Genomic DNA, 12,550 nt, shown 5'->3' on the forward strand with positions numbered 1-12,550 from the left:
ATCTCAGATATGAAACCAGCCAAGATCAATGGCTTATCTTTTGACTAATGCTTTCTTCCTTATAGTTATGGCTCATCAAAGACATTCAAACAAAGATATAAGTTTGTGTGATCCATTGGCAAGGTATCATATAAAAGATATATGTAAAGGATTCTTTTTCTAGAACAACAATAGCAAGAATGAGGTCATAGATTTTCTAATCCCCACAATAATGCCATTTAGAAATCAAAAAATCCTGTCGGTGGTGTGGAGCAGGTTGGCAAAATATTTCTTTTAAAAAAAGAAATTTATACAATTAACCCTTTATACATGAAAACATTATGGAAAAAATTTCAGATGGAAAGTGAAAAAAAGAAATGAGCACTTCTTTTTTTGTCATTGCCTGACATAAAAGATTGATTTTTTTTCTTTTTTTAAATTTTGACAGAGACAGAGAGAGAGTCAGAGAGAGGGACAGATAAAGACAGACAGACAGGAAGGGAGAGAGATGAGAAGCATCAATTCTTCGTTGCGGTACCTCAGTTGTTCATTGATTACTCTCTCATATGTGCCTTGGTGGGTGGGGGCAGGAGGCTACAGCAGAACGAATGACCTCTTGCTCAAGCAAGCAACTTTGGCCTCAAGCCAGCAACCTTGGGCTTCAAGCCAGCAACCTTTGGGCTCAAGCCAGCAACCATAGGGTCATGTCTATGATCCTATGCTCAAGCCAACGACCCTGCGCTCAAGCTGGATGAGCCCTCGCTCAAGCCAGCAACCCTGGGGTTTCGAACCTGGGTCCTCCGCATCCCAGTCTGATGCTCTATCCACTGCGCCACCACCTGGTCAGGTACTAATATTTTTTTTTATATCTGTTACCTTCCTAGCTCTTTATTACATAGGCTACATTGATATTAAAGAACTACATTCACAGCAAACATACAGTCATGTTTTATTTTTAGTTTATATATACTGGGTAACATTTGTCCTTTTTCTTACATGGGCTCCATCCACCCAGTTGCCAAGAATGGACCATCGAGTCACCATAGCTTCCTTGCCTCCCCCTCCGGCCATATCAGGAGAGTCCTATGTTCTGTTAGGGCAGGCTCATGGACTTAGTGCCCTTATATCAGACTCTCCTGTCCACTTCCATCTTCTTTCAGGCACTCATCTTTTCTCACCCTGATACCTGCTGCTGCCTTGCCCCGTTCTTTCCCAGTTCCTCCTGTACACTGCTCTCGTGGTGACCTTTCTACAGCCAGTCCCACTGTCCAAGTGTTTCATTTTGCAGCGTATAACTGCCTGCAGGTTTTTTATGCATCTAGCACATTATTGATGGATAGTTAAACTCCAAGATTATATTGCTGAGAACTTTCTCTGAGAATGTGACATCTATCACATGTCACTACTTCTCCTTTGCCTTTAGAAAGAAGATGGTATATTCAGTAATGTATCAGGAACAAAACGCTCACACACACACACACACACAATGATAATGCTAAAGACTGAAAAATAAGAGTGACTTCTTTTAAGTCTACTTGCGAACTATTCTTATTTCTGTATGAGAGATGAAAGAAGTAGTCTGAATTTCTCAGAACTAAAATGCACTGACAACCTAGCATTTATTTTAACTAACTTTTGATGAAGGCAAAAAAATTGTGTTTACCTTTTTTTCTCTGAATTATTTTGATGTTCAAAAGACAAAAACACAAACTGTTAACCACCTTCAAGTAATGTTGATTTAAGATCATCAAGGTACATTATAACTAACAAAGCTTCATTGTATTATTTTCTTTAATTATAAGCAATCCCTATAAAATAGAGTAGTGTTGTCCCCATTTTACTGATGTGAAAGTAGAGTTCTATTGACTTGGCCATGGTCATAAAGTGATAATACTGACTTGAAACCAAGATTCCTCATCCGAAATCTCTGCACTAATTTACAGGTTCTGAGCTGGCTACACACACACACACACCTTGTGATTTGCATGAAATGGAAATCATAACAAGGAAACACCTTTAAAAAAAATGGAACTAAATAATGTAGTTTGTTGCTCCTGATAATGTTATAGAACCAAATTTTTGTGCGTTTTTTATGTTCTGTGCAGTGTTGTTTTTCTTATACCCCACTGCTTAATTATTGTATTTTCCAAGCATATGAATAGGAAATGTCCAACTTCCCCAAAAGACCAGACTGATATAATTATGAGTCCTTTGTTTACTCACAGAATAGGCACCAGTTGTGCCCTGCCAGCTGCTTTGTCTACAGTCTTAACCTTGTTCTGTAAGAGCCACCTGTATGACTGGCTGGATAATTAATCCCATATTCCGGGTTAGTCTGAGGATCATCTGTTAAGATTAAGTCAGAAAAAAAAAAGATTAAGTCAGATATTGCCTCTGAATGTGAACAACATACCTCTCTCTGAATTAGCTTTGAACTACTGAGGCGGGGTGGACATTGACTTCAAAACACTGTAGTTAGAAGGAGTATCATTTATTGGGAGCTTCTTATATGAAAAGAAATGTTTTAGTGCTGCACTCAGGATACCCAAGTATTGGGTTTGGGAGTATTAGTACTCAAGTGTTAAGACTGTGAAAAATTACCCTGTCTTACTCATTGCATTTCCGACAGCAAATGCTCCAAGATTACAATGTAGAGGGCAAATTACATCCTTTTTCTGAGGTGGGGGGAAGTGATTCATAAAAGACATCTATCCAGAGAAACGGGTTTATTAACATCAGAAACTAATCAAAGGTCACTTCCAAATCCAGCAGAAACTTTGGTAGTACCTTAAATATCAAAGGAGACAAGTCTAGGACTCAATGCTGAGAGAACCTTTTCCATAAAGGTACCCCCGGTTTTGCACTCCACTTTAAGGGTAGTCATTTTCAGGATTCTTAGAAGCCGCCAGATGTTTCAATGCATAAGCCACTGGCAACAGATGATATGTCAGCTGAAATACGAAGTTCATATTATTTAAATAAAGTCTTCATTCTTTAATCAGTACTTCAGTCATTAAAGAGAGTTTACAGATTTGCTTTATTTCTCGTCAAACAATAACAATCACCTCCTCTTCCCCTGATGAAACGTCACCATATTTGAACATGGGCTAAGCATGTTGTTGCTGGAGAATGGGGAAGAGACGGTTTGAGTTTTTCTAAACATTTCCAGCTCCACTTGTTGACAGAACCTTGTGATATTTAGAAGCTGTGCTTCTGCTGCCTGCAGTAATAATTGTTCCACAGGAAATTTAATTGTGAGTGGACTATGACACTGAATGCTTAAAATTATTCCAAGTGACCGTATCTCCATTACTATAAAAACTTGGCCCACTCAGTCAGACATAGGAGCCAGAGGACAGGTGAAGCTACATTTGTGATCGAAAGAGAAGAAGCCGCTTTCCATAGAGATTAGCTCCTTACCACAGAGAATTCTATTTCTAAATTGTTTTAATTTGGTGTGCAGGGGATTATTTTCTGATCCTGGTGTGCTCGCTACATAGGTTTAGTTTTAAATGCTTCCTAAAATATTTTTCAAAATCCACTCTTGATTTCCTAATCCCTCTCAATATATGGACTGTTTAAAATGCAACTCTTCTTTTTTTTTTTCTTTTTTTTAAATCCTAGCTTTGAAAAATGCAAACAGATGTGTGCACCTTCAGAACAGACTGGGGGGAAAAGTGCGTGAGGGTTACTGGAGGCATAGCTGAGTGATGGTGGTTCCACCGTTCCTGGACCTCACAGAGAATTTTAATTATTTCTCTGTCTGGTCACTCCAATAAGAAAAGATACGGCATTGTAATTATAGCCATTGTTTGTGTTGGATTGGGGGAAATAAATATATTGCCCTCCCTTTACTGGCTCTGAAGTTGCAACAGCTCATGTTAACCAGACCTATATTTAGGTGTCTTTTACCATTTAAAAAAAAATGATGTGTGGAAAAAAAGAAGTAAAGGATAGGAATACTGTTAATTTTATTATTTGTTTAAAATGACAGGAAAAACAAACATCTGTCCAATGCCAATGATCAGGATGAACAAGAAATCCAGCAGTTTTGGGGCTTCCCAGCCCTGTACTAAGAAAAAAGGGAGAGGCCCCTTTCCCCTCTCTAACAACCTTTAAAAATTACTCTGTCCCTTTCAAATACTACAACAATCTTTTGCCAAAGCTTTATGAACAAATTAGTAGATTATTATGTTCGGTATGTTCAAAACAATCCAGGGAACACAAAGGCATGTATTTGGCTTGGGGTGGAGGGAGGGGAGAAGGTGTCTTTCTCTTGGTATCGGAAAGGAAAACTAGAAGGTCCTCACCTGAAACTTTATACCTCAGGTGAGGCCACTTCTGTGCATGAAAGCACGCTGCTCACAAGCCTGGAGAATCATAGCACCATGGAATTTTACCACAAAGGGGACCTCAGAAGCAGTGGCTCTACTCTTGAGTGAAGAAGAGAGCTTACCAAGAGAGCAAAACGTTCCAGGCCTCAGGGGATCATGAGGCCCCTGGCCCTGTTTTACTGTGTTAATCAGCATAGGCAGAGTCTTCTTGCAAGGCCCATCTTTGCCTGGGCTTTGCTCTCATGTCCGTATCTCCCCTGCTTTCTTCACCAGGCGGCTAGATGCCAACCACATCAGCTACGTCCCCCCCAGCTGTTTCAGTGGCCTGCATTCCCTGAGGCACCTGTGGCTGGATGACAACGCTCTGACGGAAATCCCTGTCCAGGCCTTCAGAAGTTTATCAGCACTGCAGGCCATGACCTTGGCCCTGAACAAAATACACCACATACCAGACCATGCCTTTGGAAACCTCTCCAGCTTGGTAGTTCTGTAAGTTCTATTGATTTTCCCCCCCTCTTTCCCTTTCAACAGTTTCTAAATTCACTGGAAGACCTTGGCCTTAAAGTGCTGGCCCTTCAGACCTTGAATAGGGACATTTTAAGGATAGAAAACTCCCCGAATCCCTCCCCAAAATGAAAGTGTTCTAATTGTATAAAAGAATGAAACATTTATGGAACACTTGCTAAGTGCCAAGGACTGCTGAGCATTCAAAGGTAATAAAATATGACCTCTGCCCATTGTATATTGTACAAGTAATCACCACACTGTACAATTAATTCAGGGACTGAAGGTAATAAAAATGCCTCATTTCTGATGATAAGTTATAATTCAGGTCAAATTGAAATGTGCCTTTCTTATTATTTAATAAGTGTTTCTTGAACCCCTACCAAGGAAAGAGAAGCAAGAATTAACCCAACAGTGAGCTCTGCTTGCATATGGCTTTCCTCTCCCACCCCCACCCTGCATAGGTCTAGGTTTCTTTATTTTAGTAAACCAAAATGATTCTCAAGTTCAAAAAATAATCATTCTTCTTTAAGAGTGTGGCAATATGCTCCATGGGTATAATATGTCAATCGATGCTGATAGAGGAAAATAGCAGCTGCTAGCAAGGCTGTAAGATTAGTTCCTGCAGGAACTTTGAGCAAGGCCTCTTCTGTACCACTTCCCCCTTCACTCCACGCACCCCCATCCTCACCCCCCACCCCACCACTGCCTTCAGTCATCCCCCTTCACCTGACTGTGTGTCTGTCTCTTGCACTGTACTAAATACTACTTTGAAAGCAGGCCAGCACCTTACCTATCTTTTTAGGTTCCCCTCAGCCCCCTTTCTCCATGTGTTGCATGTAGAAGATCTTCAATAAATGTTACAGATTTCTCACATGAACCCAGAGTATATTTATTAGAATAAAAATCTTACTGTGAAGGAATAATAAAATTTTGGTGACATCAACAAATCCTAAACTGGATTTCACATACAAAGATGATGCTATGGACGTACCAGAATCTGGATAGGTGCTTTCATTGTTCTTCCACTAGAGCAGCGATAGTCAACCTTTGTCACCTCATAGCACACACAAACTAATTACTAAAATTCTGCGGCACACCAAAATATGTATACATTTTCTGCCAATCTAACCAGAAAAAAAGGTATAGTTTTGATTCATTCACACAGGACAGCTGTTGTGATTTTGGCTGTTGTCATTTTCCATTTGACAGTCTAAGGAGAAAGAAGCCAGTGTCCCTGACTAAATAGTTAGGTATTGTACGTTTTAAATTTTTTTTGAGGCACATCAGCATACCACAGCACACCAGTTGAAAATCACTACACTAAAGGGAATAGATTTACAGAGATCCAACTATTCTTTTTTATTCTGTCCTCCTTAAATTTATTTTCCAAAAATATCTTCGGAACTTGGTCCAGTTTTCAGTTATGCAAGTTGCTCTTACTGGTTTTGACCTAACTGACTGACCAGCCAATGCTAATACTTCTATACACTAATACTGTGTCAAAATAACTAATCTCCTTGGCAGCTGAAAAATCTGATCACCATTTTCTGTAGTCAAAAGTGCTGTTTTCGGTTAACCTGTGGCTCCACCCTGGGAATGTAGCCATTATAAGCCATCAGCTTCAATAGAGAACATGCTTAGTACACCCAGAACCTTCCTCCATCCTCCATTGGTTGATGACAGTCAGCATCTCTGCTTACCACTCTGCATCCCAAAGCCATGTTAAATAACCCAGGTTGGAAACTATACAGAACAACCGCACTGAACAACCTGAATTGACTTTTATCAATCATGTTGCTCATATTATAATACAATCCCTGATATTTCCAATCCTAAAGGTAAAACTGTGACTGCCTATTAAATTCTATAGTATAAGATCATCTATGGTAAGAGTGAATTGAGCATATAAACTTTAAAAAAGAAAAAATGTTAAACAGCCTGACTGGTGGGGGCACAGTGGATAAAGCATCAACCTGGGACACTGAGGTCCCAGGTTTGAAACCCCAAGGTCGCAGGCTTGAGTGCAGGCTCATACTGCTTGAGCGAAGGCTCATCCAGCTTGAGTGCAGGGTTGCCAGCTTGAACATGGGATCCCCATGATCATAGACATGATCCCATGGTCACTGGCTTGAGCCCAAAGGTCTCTCTGGCTTGAGCAAAGGGACACTGGCTCAGCTGTAGCCACCCTCCTCCCCCATCAAGGCCATATGAGAAGCAATCAATGAACAACTAAAGTGACACAACTACAAGTTGGTGCTTCTCATCTCTTTCCTTTTGTATCTCCCTTCCTCTTTCTCTGTTTCTCTCGTGCGTTTAAAAAAAAAATGTTATCTAAAACATTTCTTATATATAATTAGTGAATTCTTTAGTAGAAATGTATTCGAATTTGAGCAATCATATGTTGAGCCTAAGTGTCTATGTGCAGTGTGCCTTGGTGACGGTGTCGGTAATGTTCTCTTGCAGGCATCTCCATAACAATAGAATCCACTCTCTGGGAAAGAAATGCTTTGATGGGCTCCATAGCCTAGAGACTTTGTGAGTTGACCTTTTATTTGTTTCCCTTTTTTCAGTGTTTTCATGAGTATTCTGAAGGCATCAAAATAGCCTTAAAGTCAGACTCACTGTTGGGTTTGGTTCCGTGACTGAGCTTTAAACAGACAAGCACAGTGGCTTCATTTTACACACAAACACAAAGCTAAACAGTAAAACTAAGATTTTATTTTACTCTAACAAGAACGATCACTTAGAATCATGATGAGCCAAAGGAGATGCTCTCCCCTGAGCAGGGATTGTTTGCTTAGGAATGCATATTCTCTGTCAAGGGTCAATTCTCCACCGTCACTCAGGCTCACTCAGCACTGAAGGAGAGGGTGTAGGGGAGGCTCCAATTCGAGATGAGCAGCTGTCTTATTAGGAAACAGCAAGGGTTCATGCTAAAAGCAAACATAAAGACTAAAAAGTAATGGCAGCTACCATGGATTGAAAATATCTATAGTCAAATATTGCACTGAGCATTTTGCATACTTTGTTTCAGTTCATTCTACAGCCATCTTAGGAGAGCAGCTATTACTATATCTCATCTTTGGTCTAGTGCTGTTAAGTATTTTACCAACATTACATAGCTAATTGATACCAGAACTGGGATTTGCTTTCTTCTGTAGTTTGACTCTGAAATCCATGCTTACTGCTCTAGTCTAATTCCAAAGAATAGGCCAAAAATTTAATTTTGAGTTGTTACTTATAATAAAAATAGAGCCCAGCCAGCTGACCATAGCCTAGAGTGTGTCCTGGGCCACTTAGAGAAGGGCTTCTTATGCGCCACACCCTGGCCAAGCCTTTTCCCAAGGGCGAGGCTGATCCTCCTTGCCCTGGTGAGCGGGAGAGATGTCATGAAGGTGGGATGACGGGGCAGTGAGGGTTCTGAGTGTGCTGGGAGAGGAGGTGGTTCCAGCTGGGTCCCCTTCCCAAACCCTCATGTTTTTAATACTCAAGAACAGTAACCCACACAGGGCCACTGGATCTATACTGCCAGCTCTCACCAGGATTGCAGAAGGACATGACCAAAGATCACTTCTCCTAGGGCCTTGGGGTCCAGAATTCATTTGCATTCAGAGCTTAGCAATTTGCACATGGTCAATTAACTTCTAACCCTGTCTGGGTCCACTAATTTTCTTCCAGACCATCTATTGTTGGTGGTCTTCTTGAGGCAAATCAGCACTAACAGCTCTCCTTTCAGGGTTACATAAGTCACTCTGTGTTTTCTCTTAGGAAGAAGGAATCACTTATAAGGAGATGCCAAAGATGAACTTATCCAGGCAGGACGTTGTTGTCAACTTAATGCCATAGGCAAGCAGTTTCCATCTTGAAAAATTAGAGCTTCTCTCTTATGTACACAGGGCTGGGCTGGGGATCTTAGCAATGGAAAGCACCTTCCAGTCCTTTTCAACTTAATGGAAATAAAAACAAGATGGCCTTGGATGGGTATTTCCATAACTGATCTTTCCTTGTTTTCCCCATGTGTGAGGTGAGGATCCAGGATGGCCTGTAAATACCAAAGAATAAAACATTTTGGGAGAAACTCATGTGTGTCTTGTTGTCCCCCCTCTCCTCACCTTGCCCACGGCTACATAAGATCAGTAAATTGGTTACTCCCAACCTCTTCCTTTCCCTCACTAGAAATCCAAGTAATTTATAAGGGCCTGATTCTTTTTTTAATCAAAACAGAGCATCTGGAGAGATTTACAAACAGGAAGAAAATTTATGTCCACAAAAGACACAAGTTTCCTGCCTGCAGGATAGCTTAAGGATGGTTTGTGTCAGACAAGTAAGAATCTTGATTCAAGTTTAACTCAGTTAAATTATCTCTCTCTTAAAATTAAAAGCAATTCTCCACAGAGAAAGATCTAACCACATCTGATTGCCTAACCAAAAGGTTTTTCTGTGTCATCTGGGAAATCTGCCATTCCCAGAGACCAGGAGGCAATTACTTTTTCATACAAAGATATAGCTATCAGCCCTGGCCGGTTGGCTCAGTGGTAGAGCGTCGGCCTGGCGTGCAGAAGTCCTGGGTTCGATTCCCGGCCAGGGCACACAGGAGAAGCGTCCATCTGCTTCTCCACCCCTCCCCCTCTCCTTCCTCTCTGTCTCTCTCTTCCCCTCCTGCAGCCGAGGTTCCATTGGAGCAAAGATGGCCCGGACGCTGGGGATGGCTCCTTGGCCTCTGCCCCAGGCGCTAGAGTGGCTCTGGTTGCAACAGAGCGATGCCCCAGAGGGGCAGAGCATCGCCCCCTGGTGGGCGTGCCGGGTGGATCCTGGTCGGGCGCATGCGGGAGTCTGTCTGACTGTCTCTCTGTTTCCAGCTTCAGAAAAATACAATAAATAAATAAATAAATAAATAAATAAATAAAAAGATATAGCTATCAGGTGGAGTAAATGTTTAAAGCTCTTGTGAGTAACAGAATCGAAAAGCCATTTTTGTCATAACAAATAGAGAAATTGATGATTTGAGATCATTTGGCTGGTCCATCCTTGTGCACAAAGGATAATACACAGCTTTGCCTCACGTCCAAGGAAAACATCATTCTGATCTGAATCATCATTTGTGTCTCTGAGAAATTCTAGACCTAACATCTTCCCTGAGAGCTCCCTGGATGTACAGACCCCTCCAGAAACAGGTGGTCATCCTGGACTGCAGGCTCTGAGGGATACAGGCACTCCACAGGACTCAAGGACACAGCAGCTCTCATAGATGTCCTCTCAGGCGAGACTCTAAAAAGCAGAGGGGAAAAGAGGATGAAGGAGGGAAGAAGAAAGGGCACGTGACATGATTCAAGAATCCAGAGCAGTGTGCCTATAGCCAGGCAGCTCTGCTGAGCTGGGTTCAAGTGAAGAGCCACATTAGCGAGCTGCCAACACCTGGCCAAGTATCCCTCCTGCTTGGGCATTAGCGCCACTCTGTGTCCCCTTCCTGTTTTGAAATGTACCTGTGCTACTGAGCCTTGACTCTGAAATTTCTCATGATCACTCTAATAACCATTGTAATACAGATATTTGTGGAATGATGGTGATCAGCAAGCCAAGCAAATCTCTCTCCACAGGAGAAAGAAGGAGAATTTTCATCAGTGATACAGGTCCATTGAAATAGCATGGGAATGTTCCTTGTAAATGTAGTATATAAATGAATCTATAAATGAAAAGCTGAAAATATCATTTATTATTTTCAGAGATTTAAATTATAATAACCTTGATGAATTCCCCACTGCGATCAGGACACTCTCCAACCTTAAAGAACTGTAAGTATTTAGGACAGATTTAATGGGAAGTCTCTATTTGTCATGAATTTATTTTAAAATATGTTTGATGGTTGTACATAATGTGACTTACTAGAAAAAATGTTTAATTCCTACAAATGACAGTTAAGTGCAAATGTTTAATTCCTATAAATGACAGTTAAGTACACTTGAAATATGCTTTCATTGATTCTATCACCAGGAAACATCGGATAATCCTTTTAAATTTATAATGGATTTCTCTAATATATTATATTAGAAAAAATATATACATATTTCTCTAAGCCGTGCTTCTTTCCTAACACATATTTCCCCAACATTTATATACTTTATAAATTTGTACAGAACTATAATGGAATTCAGTTATTTGCTGAGCATTTTGAAAAACATTTCTGAGTTGCAGAGGCCTGTGCCATCTAGAACAAAATGTTTGGGCCCCGAGCAGTGCTAGATGCTTCCACTTACGTTATTTCACATTCTTTACATAATTCATGAATCTTATTTAATTTTTTTTAAAAACACAATTTTACTAAAGTAAAACTAACTTTCAGCTATTAGGTTGCGTATATTTTCTTTTAATCAGTTTTTCATGGTGCCTAAAAATAACCTATGTAAGCAATGTTCTACCGTGCGGAAAGGAAAACAAGCATAGAGCCCATTTTCCTGGCAGAGAAGTAAGACGCACAGTTAAAATGGAGGTAGGCAGCAGGGCTCGTTTAGGAGGTTCTGCTTCAGGAAAACCCATTTTGTGGCCCAAGCCTAGCTGGAAAGTCATCATCATGTCCATGGCTAGGCACACCAAAACTGCCGTTCATCTATTCCAGTCACAGCCCCCCAGAGATCCCGAAGATTTCTGCCACTCTGCCGTTCAGACATGAACATCAACAGACGAGAATCAATTTATTGCAGCCTCACCGAGCACCTTCTTTCAATCAGGATATTTTGTCCTCATAAGGGGATTACTTAAATCTCTACTTCACTGCAGTTGAAGTCAATTTCCTCTTCTCCTAGCTTCAGATGGGATCAGGAGTGGTCATAACCTCTCCAAAGATGGCTCCCTCTGTCTCACATTGTTATACAGTGCTATATAGGATATGAACGAATTAATATTCTTGTTATAGCAACACATTGTGTTTCCATAAAGCACAGTTATTATTTTCAGATTCTTTATTTCTTTTTCAAGATGAGACCTTATGATTTCTTTTTCTCCTGGAGAGTGAGTGAGGGCACATAAGTTTCCTCATAAACCGCATAAAGGAATTTAACCTTATCCTCTGGTCACTAAAGGTGCTGGTTATTATTGCCACAGGGAGAGGGGGTGAGAACTATTAAACAATTTACCCCAAATGTTATTTTCTATAAAATGTTTTTCTTCTCTTTCTAGAGGATTTCATAGCAACAATATCAAGTCAATACCCGAGAAAGCATTTGTAGGCAACCCTTCTCTTATTACAATGTAAGTAGTGACCATAGTTCTTTTTTATTTTTCCATCCTGAAATAAAGCATGCATTTCTCTTTTAAATATAATACAATGAAATCTCTATATTTGCCCAAGTTTTTTCTCAGTCAATGTAAGACTCTATACAGAGCAATATATCAAGAGATGTTTTTCCAGGTTTTAGCTGAATTTTGAAATAATATAAAATATTCCTTTTTTTCTAGGACCTTCAATATGCATTGCATTATGCTTTGTATCCTCAGTTGCCTTGTCTCACTTCACAATAATCTTATGAAATGCTTTGCTTCTCTCTCTTTTCTAAGGAATAAAACTAATTTTTGAAGTATCAATGTCAAGGTCACCTAGTCATTCAGAACATGTATCTAAATATACTAGAAATAGAAATTATTACACAAAAAATAAGAGACCTCTGCAACAATGGACTGCAGCCTGAATTGGTGACGGGGAATGGGAATCCTGTTTCATGCTGTGTCTATATCCT

The 12,550-nt window shown here is 40.3% G+C and overlaps 1 protein-coding gene across 1 annotated transcript in view; it reads left to right on the forward strand.

The window, feature by feature from the left end:
- Positions 1–12,550, forward strand: part of LGR5 (leucine rich repeat containing G protein-coupled receptor 5) — a 146,145-nt gene that overhangs the window by 102,690 nt on the left and 30,905 nt on the right. The window contains exons 5-8 of the mRNA XM_066257668.1: positions 4,587–4,802; positions 7,284–7,355; positions 10,544–10,612; positions 11,994–12,065. Of these exons, the coding sequence (XP_066113765.1) occupies positions 4,587–4,802; positions 7,284–7,355; positions 10,544–10,612; positions 11,994–12,065 (429 nt within the window). The remainder of the gene's footprint in view (positions 1–4,586; positions 4,803–7,283; positions 7,356–10,543; positions 10,613–11,993; positions 12,066–12,550) is intronic.

The sequence above is a fragment of the Saccopteryx bilineata genome, chromosome 2 (genome assembly GCF_036850765.1).
Source record: "Saccopteryx bilineata isolate mSacBil1 chromosome 2, mSacBil1_pri_phased_curated, whole genome shotgun sequence".
In the NCBI taxonomy this organism is placed as follows: Eukaryota; Metazoa; Chordata; class Mammalia; order Chiroptera; family Emballonuridae; genus Saccopteryx; species Saccopteryx bilineata.